The 18,082-nt window shown below is 35.6% G+C and overlaps 3 protein-coding genes across 4 annotated transcripts; all 3 read left to right on the top strand.

The window, feature by feature from the left end:
* Nucleotides 1–115: 115 nt before the first annotated feature.
* LOC105126671 (transmembrane and coiled-coil domain-containing protein 4-like) lies at nucleotides 116–5,618 on the top strand. The gene is made up of 15 exons (XM_011027604.1): nucleotides 116–525; nucleotides 615–696; nucleotides 1,201–1,704; nucleotides 2,358–2,523; nucleotides 2,635–2,787; nucleotides 2,893–2,990; nucleotides 3,098–3,189; nucleotides 3,660–3,730; nucleotides 3,840–3,975; nucleotides 4,185–4,244; nucleotides 4,415–4,497; nucleotides 4,578–4,654; nucleotides 4,769–4,839; nucleotides 4,948–5,005; nucleotides 5,097–5,618. The coding sequence occupies exons 1-15, from the start codon at nucleotides 263–265 to the stop codon at nucleotides 5,226–5,228; spliced, it is 2,046 nt and encodes a 681-aa protein (XP_011025906.1). The 5' UTR covers nucleotides 116–262; the 3' UTR covers nucleotides 5,229–5,618.
* Nucleotides 5,619–6,708: 1,090 nt separating this feature from the next.
* Nucleotides 6,709–11,081, top strand: LOC105126670 (uncharacterized). The gene is made up of 5 exons (XM_011027603.1): nucleotides 6,709–7,124; nucleotides 8,598–8,761; nucleotides 9,141–9,210; nucleotides 10,367–10,463; nucleotides 10,534–11,081. The coding sequence occupies exons 1-5, from the start codon at nucleotides 6,875–6,877 to the stop codon at nucleotides 10,652–10,654; spliced, it is 702 nt and encodes a 233-aa protein (XP_011025905.1). The 5' UTR covers nucleotides 6,709–6,874; the 3' UTR covers nucleotides 10,655–11,081.
* Nucleotides 11,082–12,271: 1,190 nt separating this feature from the next.
* LOC105126669 (protein FMP32, mitochondrial) lies at nucleotides 12,272–15,265 on the top strand. 2 transcript variants are annotated; one of them, XM_011027602.1, is made up of 8 exons: nucleotides 12,272–12,476; nucleotides 12,580–12,826; nucleotides 13,266–13,397; nucleotides 13,589–13,648; nucleotides 14,432–14,508; nucleotides 14,590–14,646; nucleotides 14,734–14,800; nucleotides 14,889–15,265. In XM_011027602.1, the coding sequence occupies exons 2-8, from the start codon at nucleotides 12,626–12,628 to the stop codon at nucleotides 15,006–15,008; spliced, it is 714 nt and encodes a 237-aa protein (XP_011025904.1). In that variant the 5' UTR covers nucleotides 12,272–12,476; nucleotides 12,580–12,625; the 3' UTR covers nucleotides 15,009–15,265. The 2 variants fall into 2 exon arrangements, with proteins under 2 accessions (XP_011025904.1, XP_011025902.1); XM_011027600.1 differs by having other exon boundaries at nucleotides 12,567–12,826.
* Nucleotides 15,266–18,082: the final 2,817 nt, after the last annotated feature.

Below are 18,082 nucleotides of genomic sequence, written 5' to 3'. Positions count from 1 at the left end.
TTTTATAAAAACCGAAAAACAATGTCGTTATGGTAAAAAACAGCTTCTTACGCTGACCCGGCTTGGGTTCGCTAGTCACCTGTGACTAAAGTATAAATAACAGAATCAGCTATCCGTGTTTGGATACGTAAGCTTCAACTTCAACACGAAAAGAGGAAGGGGAGACCGTTTCAAATTATCACCGTTTTAAACCATTACTGATCGCTCAAAAAATGCTTTCTGCGACGATACGGATCCTTTAAAACGACAACAAAATCCAGTCATGTCAACCACAAGCTCAACCACGGCGACGTCGTTTTTATCAGCGACGCAGAGATACGCAGCCGGAGCATTATTTGCAATCGCTCTTCACCAAGCACAGATCCATCAAACCCGTCCGCTTGGCTTATCCCACGATGATTCGGAACAAGAGGAACGAACCAGTTGCAGCAGTAGTCATAGTAATGGCAGCAGCAGTGATTCAGTTTCTGAAGACCCTGACCTTTGGATCCACGAAAATTCGGGCCTCCTCCGACCCGTATTCAGGTACAATTCTTCTGTTATTGATGAAATTGTGACCTTTTTTAAAAAAATTTAAATCAGAATTGATTTTTTCCTCTTTTAACGTGGATTAGGTTTTTAGAGGTTGAGTCAGTAGCATGGACTGGACTTGAAGAGACAGCTGGTGGTTCTCCTGCTAAGCATCATGTTGGAGCTGTATGTCATTTTTCTTTATTTTTTCCTTTTTTTGTAAGCTAATTATTCATGTGTTTGATTTTGATAGAAATCAGGAAAATTTTACCATTCTTTACCTTGGTTGCTTATTTAACATGTAAAGCTCATGAGTTGTTACTTCATTGAAATGTTGTTTTCCCGGTTTCTGATTCGTAGGAAAATTGAAAAAAAAAAGAAGGAAAGATAGAGTGAGGAGAAATTGTGTTAACTTCACCATATTTTCTCTCACTTGCCTTTTTATTTCCTTTTTGAAAAGAAATGGAAAATCTGTGAAAATACTGTTACATTTTCCTGTCAGGTTTCGGCATTTGTGTTCCCATGTGGATTCTAAATGATGGATTCACAAATGCTGAAATTCGAATGACAAGATGTGTGTACAACAGGAGTAGAAAAATTCATATTTGACTTGGTGCTGGTGGATTTATGATGTTATCTGATTTGTTGTTACTATATTTGTAACTGCGTTGTGTTTTGATTATGTCTTAGTTCTTGAGGTTATTATCAGAAGAAAGTGGCAATGCGTCTTCTTCTTCTTCTCAGAGTTCGGATCAAGAAGTTGCTTTATCAAAGGCTGTTGATGTTATGGAAGAAACCATGGGAGCGAATCCTGTGTCTTCCCAGTCTAAGAAGGAGAAGCATAAGGAGTATGAGACTCAATGTCGTGAAAAGTTATCTGCTGGCAGTGAGGTGAAATCAACCTCTGAGGTGGAAAATGATCCACCAAAAACTGCAAAGGATGACCATTCTGCTGATGTTAGTGATGCACCTCGAGACTCTGGACATAATGATGATGAGGAACCCGTTGAAGAGGAGAAGATGCTAAGTAATCAGAGGAAAGTGACAGTGCTGTATGAAATTCTTTCAGCTTGTCTGGCTGATAGACGAGAAGAAAATAAAAAATGCACCCGAAAAAGAAATGGCTATGATGCTCGACATCGTGTGGCTCTGAGATTGCTAGCAACTTGGCTTGATATTAAGTGGACGAAAATGGTTTGTGCACTCCTTTGGTCATTCTTATTAGCAGCTTTCGTGGTTGTTCTTCCGTGTTTTTATAGCTAAACAGATTAAATTGTTCCATACACTAGATGGTTGGTGTGCTATCTCCCCTGCTTTCCATGGCTTTGTACTTGGGAAAATTCCAAGGGATTTTTTATTTAGCTTTTGTTTGGTATGAGGTGAAAAATCAGGAGGTAAAATGTTAAGGTGTTAGTAAGATTTAATGATAAAGTATTAAGGGTGTAAAATGTGTGAAGGGTGTTATTAGGAATACAAAGGTTTGTGGGTATTGGAGGTGCCACCAGTAGTGAAACCAAATTTCAAATTAAATGTGATTATAAATAAAATTAAGATTTTATACATTTATGGTTTCCAAATGCAAGGTGTATGCAAAAGAGAAAAAGTATGGGTGAAAAAGCATAAAAGACATACAAATTTTTCCCTTGAAACAACCCTGTCCCCACCCCCCAAAACCCCAAATGGGGTTAGATGTTAAACCCCTTGACACTCCCCTCTCCTAGTTTACCCATCACAATCAAGGATGGGAGTTGTAATCCTCATAACAAACACAACCTAGTGAATTTAATAAGTCTTGTAGTAATTTATATCTTATGTGTTGGTGGGGTTAAAAAATATTTTCTTTGCAGGAAGCCATTGAGTTGATGGTTGCGTGCTCTGCCATGGCTGTAGCAAAAGAGGAAGCATCCAAGGAAGAAACCAAATCGCCTAAAAGCAAATGGGCTAAATGGAAGCGTGGTGGCATCATTGGTGCGGCTGCAATAACTGGAGGAACCTTATTGGCCATTACTGGTGGTATGAAACTCTAGTCGTGTTTCCTTTCTTGGGATTAATTTTATCAGATATTGAAATTGAAATGAGAATGTTATCGCTCTGGTTTTTTACTTTGTAATTCACATTTTACAGGATTAGCTGCCCCTGCAATTGCTGCAGGATTTGGTGCTCTAGCTCCAACATTGGGCACTATTATCCCTGTAATTGGAGCCAGCGGATTTGCAGCTGCTGCAAGTGCTGCAGGAACTGTTGCCGGCTCTGTTGCTGTTGCTGCATCATTTGGAGGTGAACACCCCTTCAGGTTCAAAAGGAACCTGCCCTAAAGTTTTATATGATTGCTTGGTAATGGATAATTCATTTGTCTTCCTTTTGATGTCTTTGTTCAATCAGCTGCTGGAGCTGGACTTGCGGGGACCAAGATGGCTAGGAGAACCGGAAGTGTTGATGAATTTGAATTCAAAGCTATAGGAGATAACCATAACCAAGGCGTAAGTTTATACTTCATCCGTTTTTCTCACTTAGCTCACCCTCTCTGTAGGCTTTCTTCATAATGTACAAGGCCAACCTTATATTTCTATTTGAAATTTTCCATCAGCGACTAGCAGTTGGGATTATGGTCTCAGGATGCGTGTTTGATGAGGAAGATTTTATAAAGCCCTGGGAAGGACAAAATGACAACTTGGAGAGGTAAGAAATCTGTATGCTCCAAGTTTCTCTTTGTTGCACCTCTTCTCCGTCTGAATTTATCATTGTTTGATTCTTTTATAAATTAAATAGCAAATGCTCATGTACTTAAGTTGCAATTCTTGTTACTTCCTAGGATGTATCTTCAAAAAATGATTCTTTAGAAAAATCTGAATCAGAACAATGCTTTTTATTCGTGTACCATATACCCAAAGTAATTATTCGTTGCTATAATGACTTTGTCAATATTGCAATTTCCCTTCTGTTTGTTCTGCTTTTATTGACTGGAGTTTTGCAAAATCTTCATTGAACATGCATCCAAAACATTTTCTTACATTTTCCTCTGTTTGCTATGATCTGATCTTATGTTGAATGTTTTTTGTAATTTTTGTTCCAAAACAAAACCAAATTTCTCCTGTTTTCATTCTAAAAATGGATCACAAGTCACATCTCTTGACTAATGATTTTTTTAGGTATGCGCTGCACTGGGAATCTAAGAATCTAATTGCAGTGAGCACTGCCATTCAGGACTGGCTTACTTCAAGTAATTGGTTTGCCCCTGTTGGGAGCCCTTTGTTTTTCAAACTAGTATTTATATCTAATGTAATGATTACAGTTTTGTCTGCTGTTGACATTGGTGATGCCTGCTGTAGGAATTGCAATGGAGTTTATGAGGCAAGGTGCAATGCTGACCGTGTTAAGCACACTTTTGGTAGCATTGGCCTGGCCAGCAACATTACTTGCCGCTACTGATTTTATAGACAGCAAATGGACAATTGCTATTGACAGGTCAGCTTTCCTTCATTAACTGTAGTCGAGATACTTTGATGAAAATGGAAAAACAACACCTTTACGTTGCATCAACTCTCTTTATCACAAATCTGGCACCTTAATTAAAGTCTTCAGGGGAAATTGGTAATTATTAATATAGAGTAACTGGCTTCCATAGAATCTTTCAATGTGATTTTTCAACTATTGAATTTTCTGCCATTTTCAAGGGCTGACAAAGCTGGGAAGTTGTTGGCAGAAGTGTTACTAAAAGGACTGCAAGGGAACAGGTAGGTGAAATTTGATTGAAACCATAGGCATCATTTTTAGTTAACAACGTTACCTGTAGTGTTGTATTCTCGATTAATTTCTATCTTGAAGTCCTTTCTTAGTTAACAGTGTCATCTCTAGTGATTTATTTTCTATTAATTCCTATCTTGGGCTTTACATGACCATTCAGGCCTGTAACCCTTGTGGGCTACTCACTCGGTGCACGTTTAATTTTCAAGTGTCTTGAGACCTTGGCCGAGACAGAGCATAGTGGTAAATATCACCTATCATTTTTAAAGCGAGTTTTTTGGAATTTTTGACTGATCTTCAATGCGGTCCTTCTGAACTGACAGCTGAAGTTGTAGAAAGAGTCGTTCTTCTTGGAGCACCCATCTCTATCAAGGATCAGAAGTGGGACGCTGCAAGAAAGGTGAACTGAAGATCTTTCCTTGAAAGCGTTTTCTCTGCTGTTCCTTGGTCAATATTTGTTCTAGCTACATGCTTTGCTGTCCAGGAAACTCTTCTTATATCGTACTTTTTGCAGATGGTGGCTGGAAGATTTGTGAATGCTTACTCCACCGGTGATTGGACCCTTGGAGTTGCTTTTCGTGCAAGGTATGCCTGTTGCGCTATGCTCATGGGCGGACATTACTTGATGCTTTTGATCTGCCTAGACAAATAATTATCCGACTTCGAAAACTAATATCTAGTTTTTACTAATAGCCTACTCACTCAAGGATTAGCTGGAATTCAACCGGTAGATGTTCCAGGGATTGAGAATGTAAGCTTCTATTTACTTTCCCTCCTCCTCTTCCATCACAATCTTGATTCTCGTTACAATCTTAGTTTATCCATGATGGAACATTTTGCAGGTAGACGTAACCGATCTTGTTGAGGGCCACTCTTCCTACCTATGGGCAACACAACAGATATTAGAACAGCTTGAACTTGATGCTTATTATCATGTTTTCAGGGGCCCTAATCCTCCTGAACACACAGACTGACTTTTCCTCTCGTGGAGCTAATGCTATGGCATCAAGCTCATTCACCCCATAGTTTCATGTCTTGATTTTTGTTATTCTTCCTATATATATATATATGTATGTATGTATGTATGTTACCACCCCGAAGAAACATTAAAATATGGGGTTGAATTTTTGTCAGATGATCAAAAGAAAAGCGGCCGTTCCTGGAAGAAAAGGGAAAAAAGAAGAAAGAAATACTGGACAAGGCTCTGTATTCACTAACATTACTGATGGCCCAGTTTACGTTAAGGTAGGGAGAGGCCCCAAGTTACCAATCCAAAGTGAACCAAACGTGGCGTGTATGTTTAATTGCTTTATTTGTATTGTAAATGCTTTCTATTTATAAAATCCTAACACTATTATTTTCTATGCTAATCCATTCTTTGGATGATAAAAGTTCTAGTAGTAGGAGTAGAGGTAAGCTAAAAAATCATAAAATTAATTAAATTGAAAAAATCAGAAAAAAAATTAGAAGAATGGAAACTGTAAAAATAATAATTAAGTTGATTAAAATTTTAAAAAACTCAATGAGTCTGGTGGTTTTTATCTTGTAAGTCTAAATTTAATAAAACCGAATCAAAACTTTAAAAAATTAAAAAGAAAAACCAAGTTAAACTAGAAAAATTAAGTTAATAAAAAAAAGTTAAACTAAAAAAATATAAATTAAATTGAGCTAGAAACTAATTTGAACTGATTTTTATTTAAAAAAACCTAACTAAACCAAACCAGTTTTAATTTCTTTTTTAAATTTCCGTTTAATTACTTTCTTTTAATAAAAAATAAATCGAATTAAAAATCATCCCCCTACACGCTTTCTTTTAATAAAAAATAAATCGAATTAAAAATCATCACCCTACACAGTACCACAGTACCATAGAACAGTTGCTTCTGCTATTAGTACCATTGCTCCAGCTCATGTCCACCACAAAGAAGGCACGCAAATTGTTATGCCGTATCTTATTACCGCACCACAAACGTTAGTAAACAAATTCATCAAAAGAAAAAAACAATACCTTAATCCATTGTTATTAAACACAGCCCCCGCTCGGGCTGGGTTCTTAATAAAATAGAGGTGATAATTGATCTGTATGATTAAATTGACATAACAGATCAATTTACTTGATAGATTAATTTAATCTAACTTTAATTTTTTAAACAATTATTTCATTTTAATTAATTTGAGTTAATTTATCTAACTCATAATCTAGATATTTAATTGAATCATAAACGTTTAATAATTTTTTTCTTAATGTAATGTTTGATAAAATAATAATAATAATACCTATCATTGTAAGAATCCATTTTTCCTTGGGATTGTGGTAAAACAAAAAAAAGAGAATCTTAAGACACCTAAATAACAAACTAGCTTATATAATTATAAAAACGACGTCACTCTAGATCGTTTAATTTCTATGACCATATCCACTTTCTTATTTCTTCCTCGTCTTGTAAATATCACGAATAGAGACACAAAACAAAGACCCTAAACGTTCATTCAATTACCAATGGTGCCATCTTCGTGCTGCAAATTTCGTTATGCATTAGCGTAATTCCGATAATAATGACCGACACACATCGCAAGGCGAACAAATAAGAGAGATGGGCGAACAAATAAGAGAGACGGCATGACAGAAACAGTAAAACACAAAGAAGAGAGAGAGGCGGCCCTAGGCGTAGGCATGGAGGGTAATAAAGTAGACGGAGAAGAGAAAAAGCGAGAAAACGAGAAACTAAAACAAATCCAAAATCAAGGTGGTGGTGGTGGTTCTAATTTGAAAGGGAAATCATGCAAAGGGTATCTTTATTATTCTTCAACTCTCAAATCTAACGTCACTAATCCTCGCTGTATTGGCATCCCCCGTACTCTCCGCCAAAGTTAGTCTCTCAATTCCAATTCCAATTTCCAATCTTTATTCAAGATTTTTTTGTGATTTATAGAGGGGAAGCGATGTTTAGGTCTGGATTTTTTTTGGTTCTTGAAAAGAATGAGAGAAAAGGGAAGGCGGGTTCTTTTTTGTAAGGCTAGATTTCAGGTTCAAAATTTGAGGGATGTAGTTTCTGTCTGTCCGTATCTCTGTACATTTGAAGAAATTAGGGGAAAGAAACTTGCCTTTTTTGCCAGTGATTATGGCATAAAGTTAAACAAAGAAAATGCTTTGCTTAGATTAGCTTCTTTCTTTTGAAAGATGTATGGTCTTTGTTACTTGAATGAATAAGGTTTAGGAATAGCAATGCACAATTTCTTGATTAGCTTGAGTGTAAAGATTGATCCAGTTGTAGGAAGGCAAATAACTAATATGATAGCTGTCCATTCAATTTGATAAATAGTGGCTGGAAACAGAGACACTGGAAATTGATCGTCGAAAAAGCGGTGTAGGAAAGAATATTGTTGCTGAGCTTATTTACTGGTTTTCATCAACCGTATTGAGCCTCGATACTACATTATTGCCAACATTTGTTTCACTAGGGATTTGGGAATAGGATCTCGATTCTGTTCCAAATGGAAACACGCTTTGATTTTATCTGAATTCATATCAACTTGTACTGCAGTTTTAATATTATTACTAAAGAAAGGGAGTGATTTATCCCATTTGCAATACAATTTCCTGTCCCTTGTGAAATCTTAATCCTTGTTTTTGGTTAAAACAAACAAAGTTGTTGAGGGATTCCCATTCAATTCCTGATCCAAAGTGACCAAATGTGGCCTCTATGCTTAATGCTTCAATTGTGGTGCATTGCTTTATCTGTCCTGTTTTATGTTCTGCGCTCGTTATGAAATTCTGAGCGCTGGGAGAGGTAATTGTTTGGGGGATTTTCGAGAAAATAATTTCATGTTGATGGTTTCTAATTACATCTATACATGGCAGGAATTCCTACACTGCCATTGCCATTTATGTTGAAAACTGAGTGTTGTGTGGTTGTGATCTTTGTTTGACGCAACATAAAGTAACACGTTTTCTGGTTTGGATTTACAATGTAACTTCTGTTCTTGATTAGCCGAGTGTAAAATTTAATTCAGTTGTAGAAAGGCATGTAATGAACATGATGGGGGTCGGGTTATGCAAGAGACTATATGCTTAATGCATGGAATGTGGTGCATTGTTTTATATCTAGTGTAGATGGCCACTGTTTCTCAGTTGTTCACCATGACATACTGAGTGTTAGGAGATCTATTTGTTTCCAAGTGCAACTGTGTATGGCAGGAATTCCTACACTGCCATTGCTAATTATGTAGCTTTTACTTTGTTGATTTCCGAGATGTTTGATAATTTCTGTAGTTATATGCATGTTGTTGCTGTTGATATTGTTGCCTTTTGATAAGTGCTGATATCTGAGTTGTATGGCCAGTCCCTAATTATGTTGGACAATCTGACATAGAAGCTTCAAAAGATGGAAGGGTTCTTACAGATTTTTATTATGGTTGTGCTGGGTACTCTCTTTATTCCAATAAAGACCACTCAACTGATAAGCAAGTGGCAAAAAAAGAACTTCCAGTCTGTGTGGGTCTTGAGGTATACTCCCTCACTCTCTTTCTCTGTGTGTGTGCCTGTGCTTGATTTTGTTTAAATTATCAGTGGCTTATGCCTTTTAACTTTCATGTCTGTTATTGTTTTAATATAATTTTGAAGTGGTATAGCAGTTTTTATGATCATACTTCCCCAATAACTTAGTGCAAATAATTAGTAACTGCACTCTCGCAGTAACTTTCGTTATGATTACCATTACCTATTGTATATGGGTTTTTTCATTTGTGAACCTTTAATGTGACTTGCTCCTTTGGATTTGTCTGTCCAAGTGACAAGTTGTTTGAATGGGCAAAGAATAATAAAGCCGCTACCTCTCGTGTTTTATTCTTTCTTTTGGTGATCTGACTAACACAAGTTTTTTCAGCTTTTGGTGGATAGAAGAGTTGCTACTGCAGAAAGTGCTTCTGCTCCGGCTCATATCCACCATAAAGAAGGTAAGCAAATAGTTGTGGTTATGCTGCATGTTACTGCATGCTCATTTTAGGGAAGTCAAGTTCTCCAGGCACATTTCCTGACATGCAAATTGCAGGGTCTAACTGTTTGATTCTGTCCCAAGTTATTTCAGACATAGAAATCTGATTTTTCAGTTCTCGTGTAAGGTCAAAACAAGGGCTATTCTTGTCATTGGCTTCTTATTATATATTGAAGCAGATTGTTCCCACCATCATTGAAACTCTATCAGAGGATCCCATTCTCTCTTTATTGCAGGAATCTTCATAGATGTTACATTCTGATAAAGTTATTTATTTTTGTTTTAATTTTTTTTAGACTACTTGTCTTTACAACAAGATATTGAAGCACAAAAATGCAACATGCTTCAGTAAGCTCTTGATCCCAACAATGAATAAGTTTCCACACTACTCATTGGCCTGGACCCTGCCAGTTGTCTTTGGTTTGGGATCAAGTCTTCATGGATGTTACATTCTGATAAAGTTATTTATTTTTGTTTTAATTTTTTTTAGACTACTTGTCTTTACAACAAGATATTGAAGCACGAAAATGCAACATGCTTCAGTAAGCTCTTGATCCCAACAATGAATAAGATTCCATACTACTCATTGGCCTGGACCCTGCCATTGGTCTTTGGTTTGGGATCAAGTCCTCATAGATGTTACATTCTGATAAAGTTACTTATTTTTGTTTTAATTTTTTTTAGACTACTTGTCTTTACAACAAGATATTGAAGCACAAAAATGCAACATGCTTCAGTAAGCTCTTGATCCCAACAATGAATAAGTTTCCATACTACTCATTGGCCTGGACCCTGCCAGTGGTCTTTGGTTTGGGATCAAGATTTGTCAAATCCCAGTCTTGAACAGCAGTGCTTCATGCAAAATTGTCTAAGATTCTTCTTAGGAACCATTTTGGTGGAATTGTAATTGTATAAGGGCCTTTTTGATGGTAAACACGGACAATGAAAAATGAAAGAGAATCCTCCAAGCAAAATCCCAAATGGTCTCAACATTGGTGCATTCTTTGATATTTCCTAAAGACATCAATTACATTCTTGTAGTACAAGCATTTTCTGGAATGTTAAATCACTTCACTGTTCATATCTATCCCATAACGTTGGCAATTGTTTTCTTGAAGATGGCCGTGAATTGCCTCAGCCTCAGCCTACACGTGAATTGCCTCAACCCCGAGCACAGAAACCAGCGAGTTCCCCAGCAGATGACTTCTTCAGCAGGCAAGCAAACAGTGTTGATTGTTTGTGAAGAATGATTGTCAATATACTAATGACACTTACAAAACTGCAGGTATATGAGGAATTCAGGCCTGGTTGCATCAGGGGTGGCCAGGAACATGCGAAGAGTGGGGATTTACATAAAAGACAGCGTGGATGATATTTTGTACCCTTACAGAAGGCGACCAAAGTAGGTCATACACACTTGAATTGATGCATGGATGAGGAGAGTTGGCCTGGTGATGTAGAAACATGCTTTATCCTAACCTGTGCAGTCCGCTTTCTGATCAGCGCTCACTTCTACTCCTTTTAAAACCCCTCAGCACCCTTCCCTCGTATCAATAAAACAGTGTTGCAGGTAGTCGATGAAGATGCTGTTATCCATTCACCTGGACACGATTTTTATAGTTAATGTCATCTATTGTATTTAAAGCCCGGGCTGGGGTAGGTGAGGGTCACAAAAAGCTCTTTTTGTGTGATACAGTGAGCTGATCTTAAAATTCTTGGTGATAATGTTGTTCATTTCCTAATGACTGTACTACACGTTCCTATGCCTGTAATTTAAAAAACAAATGGTTTCATTTTGAATTACTTGACATGGTGAATAAAGATAAGATTGCATCATTTGCAAGAATGCTAGCAGTAGGGTGAGGTTGGTTTGCGTGCCAAATATTTTCTAGCATCAGAGTAGCGGCACAGGTTAATGCAGTGCAGGCTGTCTGGGCCTTCAGGATTTTTTGAATTTTTTCTTTAATATTTTAAATTATTTTAATACAATGGTATAAAAAATATTTTTTAAAAAATAAAAAATAATATTATACAGAGACCCATAGTGACCGAGTCGGAAGCCCGAGCATGGCGAATAAGTTAATATCCGCATGGTAGATGAAAGCTGCAATGTTTTCTTCTGAGCTTTTTCTTCACACGCAAATTCTGTCTACCAAAAAAACAAGTTAACAATGCTTACCTTAAAGAACTTTTGAGTTTTGAAGATGACAACCTCGGCTTGCAGAGGTTGGTTAAGCTTTCAACTCAAAGCTCAGACGAAGCCCATTCAAACTTTCAACCATAAAGAAGGCTTATCGTGTTATCCTTTCAACCTTTTGCTCTTCATTGTTTAGAACGTGGATCCTTCTCTTTTAAACAACGTGCCTATAATTGAAGGATCTGTTTGTTTACTATATTACTTTTTCCATATTTCAGTTTCACACCGTCACGAGACTCGGTCCAGAAGCTGATCCTATATGGGGCTTGAATTACTTAGGTTACGAGGTCAACTGTCATGTAGATTAACTGTTTTATTTCATTTTTTTTTAGGAAAATATTTTCTTTTTCATTTTAATCTGGTCCGGTTTGAAATAGATTTAACTAGATCATAAACAAAAATTAATATATATTCTGGTTCGATTAAAACCAGACCAAAATCGATCAAAATTGCACCGAAAACGATGGAATTCTACAAGTATGGTATCACACATTCCATTAATTCTTTTTTTTGATATATTGATAATGTTGTCTCTTCATTGGGTACTTCAATGACAAATCATAGTTGTCTTTGTTACCAAATGTTAGCTGTCTTAAAATTCTGACATAGTTGGCAATTGTTATCTATTGCAAGCTAAATCCCTACAATTTCCAGTGATTTTACTCAAATTAAATATTTCAAGAAGCTAGATATTTGTACATCAAAAGAAAAGAAAAGAAAAGAAGCTTAGGATAGGACTTTCCTTAATTTAGAAAATAGAAACTACTATAATTAATTAATAAAATAAAATAAAATAAAATTCTTGAAGCACAAATTCTTTAGTTAAGGAAATGGACGTTGGAAGGAAAGCAAGCAATTAGTAACATTTAAAAAACTAAACTTCCCTTCCCATCCCTTCTCTTTCTCCGTTCCTTGAAAGAACCAACCGCCAACTCTCTCCCTCTCTGCCTTCTATTATCAACAACAAAGAAAAAAAAAGTTCTATAATAATTCTGTCTCTTTGCAATTTTATTTCGGTCTTGCACAAGCAGGTAAAGTAAAAGATATTTTTCTGAATATAATTAGCGCTTGAAGTATTTTGTTTTATCTTTTTGACTAATTTTCTTCGATCCCTCTTGAAGAGGAATTTTATAGAGCCTGGAAGACCAAGTTTTTAAGGATTTGGTTTTCAAATATTCGAATGGCTGCTGCTGCTTCTGCTGCTTGTAGGCGTGTTGTGGGTTATCAATTTGGAAGCAATTCAGGAGGTATTGGTTTTGGCAGGGGAGGATCTGTTGCTGTTTCTTCTTCAAATTTGGGTTTGATTTCTCAAAATAGGAATATTTCTCAGCTTGTCAACTCTAATGGCAGGAGATTATTTCTTGTTGATACATTAGCCCTTGTAAGTTGTTATTTACAACAAAACCTTTTCCTTTTTCTTATTTACATTAATGGGTTGCATTTGTTTCCATGTTAATTTCTTATTTGCTTATAAAATTGCAGCAAGGAAATTTAATAGTAATATAACTCAAGAAACAACATTGCTGAATTTATTATTGAACTAGGAAAAAAAAAAATCTGCAGGGAGTGTTAATTTCTATAATTTGTTTCATATTATAAATAATTCGCGTGCATATTTCTTGGTTGGTGGGTTGGTACAACGTGGGGCCTACGAGATGATTGATCGAAGAATACTAAAATTTGAGTACTGGAGAGATGAATGGTAAAATGAGAAAACTGAAAGTTTAATGCTTGGAAGCCGAATGTGGTTTTGTAAGGTTTTTTTTTGTGATGAAAGTTTGAATGTCTGACAAATGATGTGGTGTGTTTTTTGGGTTTAGGTTAGAAGATTGGAGTCGCAGGGTGTGCCTTTGAAGCAAGCTGAGGCGATAACAGCTGCTATAACTGGAGTTTTGAATGATAGCTTGGAGAATGTGTCTCATTCAGTTGTCTCAAAGGAAGAGATGCAGAAGGTAGGTTCTTTACGTGGTAGTTTTACGTTTGCTCTTTTCTGTTATGTTGACATGGATCAATTGATATTTAATGTAGCTCGATTTCAAATGAGCTATTTGTGCAAGGAGTTTGTTTATGCTATAACTGTATTTTCATTTCATTTTTGTTGTTGAACCCTGTGCAATTATTTTATGTCTGGTTTTGTTGGTAGAATGCATTGATTCAAGAAACCAGCTTATCAAAATTCAAATCTGAAGTCCAAAGCTCGCAGGTACTCACTAGCTTTTTAATGTTGTTTTCAGATGTGAATTTGTTGAGATCTTAGCTGTATATGAAATTTGTTGGGTTCAATTGAGCAATTGCAAGTCTGGCATTGTTTTGTTAATGTTCTGCAGCTGGACTATATAAATATTGCTGATTGATGCTAATAGTGTCAGCATTAAGAGTAGTTTGCTTATATGAAGACCGTGGAAAATTCAATGAGTGCTCAAGTATGTTAATTCAGTTGCTCAATCTTTGGCATTCTTGTTCTCATGTATAATCGGCCCTTCTGTATCTTTGAAACATTGGTAAAATGTAACTAGGAGTTGATCTCTTCCCCATTATAGTAGTTATGCTTATTTTCTTCATGAAGAATGAGTGCTAGAAGAATTTCATTTGGATTCTGATACCTTCTAATACAATTGATTAATTCCATGTTGAACAGGATAGCCCTTCTTTGTGCATTCAATCAATTGGGTGTCCCTAAAAATTGAACTGCGCTGTTATGGTAAAAGAAAAAAAAATCCAAAGAGCATTGAGAATCTTTTTTTCCATTCCTCTTAAAATGCAATGATTACGTTTGAAAGATAACTTTTTGACACTCCCTAAAGTGGAGGTATGTTTGGTGTTAACCTTATTTTCTTGCTAGTTGTCTGGTCCAATCTTTGAGGAAAAATTAAAAAATATCCTAACATCAGTTCCTGGTGCTTGCTTTTGAATGTTGGGGGGGCTGCAATCTAACTAGAGTTTCCATGCCTTTTTGTTTATGTTATCTGAACAATATTTATTGCAGGAACACCATTTTTCTTTGTTGCAACATGAGACTGAAAAACTACGGCATGATATCGAGAAGATGCGCAGTGAATTGAGGTCAGGTTTATGTATTTACCCTGCATGCAGGATTCGCTTGTTACCAATCTTCTTCATGCTAAGTCATTGATTATGATTCAGGCATGAAATTGACAAGCTCAATGCTGGTCAACGGTTGGATCTGAATCTTGAAAGAGGGTAAGAAATGTACTGCAGAAATTTCTTTTCTCCAACAACTAAATTACCGACATGAGTTATTTTCTCGTGGTTGTACAACCTTTCCAGGCGGATAAGGGAGGAGCTAGCAAACCAGAATGCTGAAACCGCTAACCTCACCAACAAACTTGATGGCGTGAGTACTCCGACTGAAATTGATATAGATAATGCGGTTTGGTCAATTTGCAACCTTAACATGTTCCCTTTCTATGTCATAATTTCAGGAAATTCATGGTTTAAGGGCCCAATTGGAAGCAGGAAAATATGAAGTGATAAAGTATTGCCTGGGTACTCTTGTTTCCATCTCTGCTGTTGGTCTTGCCGCAGTCCGCATCTTGATGTAAACATTTATAACTCAAAGCAGTTGCTGCATAACAAGAAGGGGGCAAGTAATAGCTTGTTTTTTGAAAGCTGTTATTTGCATGAAAAACATGAAAACAAAGTTCAATTAACAATTGTTTTTTTCCTTGTTTGTATCTGTATAATAAAAACAAGAACAAAGCCTTCGTTTTCCAGCAACCTCAGAATCCACAGTGGTTTCATGTAAGAGAAGTGGTGTTGGTGGATGGAGTCTTTAAGTTTTCTTTCAGGGTGCTTTTTATTCATTCTCTTCGTGCGCCGCTCTAGATCCACCACATCGGACTCATTAAATCCACCGATGTCCACTCAATAGCTGATTCCCCCATTTTCTCCGTTCCACCGAACATCACATCCTGCCATGTATACGCGTGCCAATTCATTATAAATTCTTTTATTGCAACAACGAAAATGTATGCAAAATTGGATTTCAAGAATATAATCTGCGCTTCAAATTTCTCAAACAATACACCTTCAAATCTTTAGCTTCAAGACGGAGAGCTTACGCATCTGGCGCTAAAATGGACCACAGTAGGCAAAGGCAATGTCAGAATGATCATAGGTTAAATATTTGGTAGCTATGTTGGCTGGTCTATTAGAGAAAATCTTTTCTCGGAGATGCAAAATTTGACGAACTATATATCTCCGGCGATGGAAACAGCCACCAGATGCAAGTACCCCATTCGGAGAAGAAACATTGCACCATATTGTCGCTAGTTTAGCTAGACCATGTTGAGTTAATTGGTCCATCAAGAGCATGTTACCTATGGTTGGTACCCTCTGCAGATGGATATGGTACCCTTCGGTAAAGGCTGCAAACTAGTAGGAAAAGAAGTGAAGGGACTGCAGTGAGGAGGAAGAGACTGGTGTTAATTCTGGTGGGTGAAGGGTGGCATCCAGCATAGTCATTACCTATTAATGTTTCCTTGAGTTTTTCATATGATCACTAACAACACACGCGTCAAATATCTACCCCAAAAAGATAACATGAATCAATAGATTTAACCCGTCTTCCATTTTTTCAAGTCATGCGCACATTAGCTTTTGACACGGCATGCGTCAAATAAATTCTAGTTTCAAAAAGAATTTGAGACCTCTCAAACAATTTTTCTGTCAAAAATAATTTATATCTTTTTATCAAATAATTAAATTAAAATGAAATTTTATTAGAATATTTTTAAGATTTTATTTTTATAAAAAATTTGTTAGAAAGGTTAGTATTGGCTGATCAAAAAGAATTTGAGACAACTTTTTATCAAATAATTAAATTGAGATGAAATTTTACTAGAATATTCTAAAGATTTTATTTTTATAAAAAACTTGTTTAAAATACTGATAATAATTGAATTAAGATAAAATTTTACTAGAATATTCTAAAGACTTTACTTTTATAAAAAACTTGTTTGAAATGCTAGTGTTAGTTGATAAAAAAGAATTTGAGATGTCTCAAACAATTTTTCTGACAAAAATAATTCATAACTTTTTATCAAATAATTAAATTGAGATGAAGTTTTATTAGAATATTCTAAAGACTTTACTTTTATAAAAAAAACTTGTTTGAAATGCTAGTGTTGGTTAAGCATTTTCTTTTTTATATTAAAAAAATTGATCCAATTAAAGATATAACACGAGCCACCAATCTAATTATTAACTAAAATATTAAAGATTTGGGTTTTTCTCATATGAATAGTGAAGCAATTGCCTTTATTTTTTTTATTTTCATCCTTGTTCTTAATTTTTTTCCTTAGATATTTTTTTTCCTTTTGATTTAATCCTTATACGATCTAATTTAATGAGATAAAATTTTAAATTGTAGTAGAAAGATAAAATTTAAAGTGAAAGGACTACAATGTAAAACATGAAGATCTCAAAATTCTTAGAATTTTCATGTGAGTTTGAAAGTTTTTTTTTTTAGTCATTATGTGTGAGAGAGAAGAGAGAAACTCATCAAAAAATAATAAAGTTGCTAGTTGGCCACAATTAGATCATAAGAAATGATGAGTTTTGTATTAATGAATTCATTTTTTCGATAAGAGTTCAATAAAAATGGTTTTACCTCTAAACATCATGAAAAAAGTAGTAAAGAGGTCTGTTTGGTTTGTTTTAATTCAATTGATTTTTGTTTTTAAGAGTGATTGTTGAGTATTTTGGTTTTTAAATGTGTATTTAGGTTTAGATAATCTTCCCAAGATATTTTCAAATAAAAACAAATTGAATTATGAAGTTTAAAGGTTAAAAAACATACATGGCCCCAATTTCCATCTACATGTTGTCTTTCATTGCTTGCGACATGTCTCTAGCCTTTAAAAAATATTGGAGCAGATGAAAAAAATAAAATAAAAAGCCAAGCACACTTATGTTTTTTCTTTATCAAGAACAAGCACGTGGGCATTAAGAACATGCTATTTGGGATCTTTAAATTCTAGCCATTGGGAATCTGCCCTCCTTGTCTTAGCCTTGCACCAAATGCCAGCAAAGATATCAAAACGCGTAGCTAATAAAAGCTGATGTGACTTTCAATTCCTCAAATAGCTTGAAGCATTTTGAAGGAAGTGGGAGCATGGCCCCTTAAATATATCAGACCTAGGCATGGATATGGCTAAACATTAATTACTAGAGCATAGATCATTTAAAGCTGCAAGCGAGGTCCTGGGCTTATTGCAACGACCTCAAGAAATGAAAGGATCGAGCTCCCAAGTCAATTCACAAATCAATGTTCATCGGTGTTGCAAGCTGTAACATTCCTATGTCGGCATTCAATCCCTTTTGTTTGTAGTGTGAACACTAAAGCAACGTTTTCACCATTGTAATACGATTCCACCATGCAAACCCTTCTACTTTTCTTACCCTCGTCACCAGACCAATTCAAAGCATTTTGTCTTGCATTGCAGGTTGAGTAAGCAGTTGAAATCTTGTCCGAACTTTCTATCATGGACCAAGTTGATGGAGTACGTTTTTTAAACTTGTTTTTTAATGGAAAATATATTAAAATAATATTATTTTTATATTAATATTATTAGAAATAAAAAAATCAATTTAATACTTTTTTCAAGACAAAAAA

Source organism: Populus euphratica, unplaced genomic scaffold (assembly GCF_000495115.2).
Source record: "Populus euphratica unplaced genomic scaffold, PopEup_1.0 scaffold41.1, whole genome shotgun sequence".
Classification (NCBI taxonomy): Eukaryota; Viridiplantae; Streptophyta; class Magnoliopsida; order Malpighiales; family Salicaceae; genus Populus; species Populus euphratica.
Note: the sequence above shows the minus strand (reverse complement) of the source record. Positions and strands in the feature narration are given on the sequence as shown.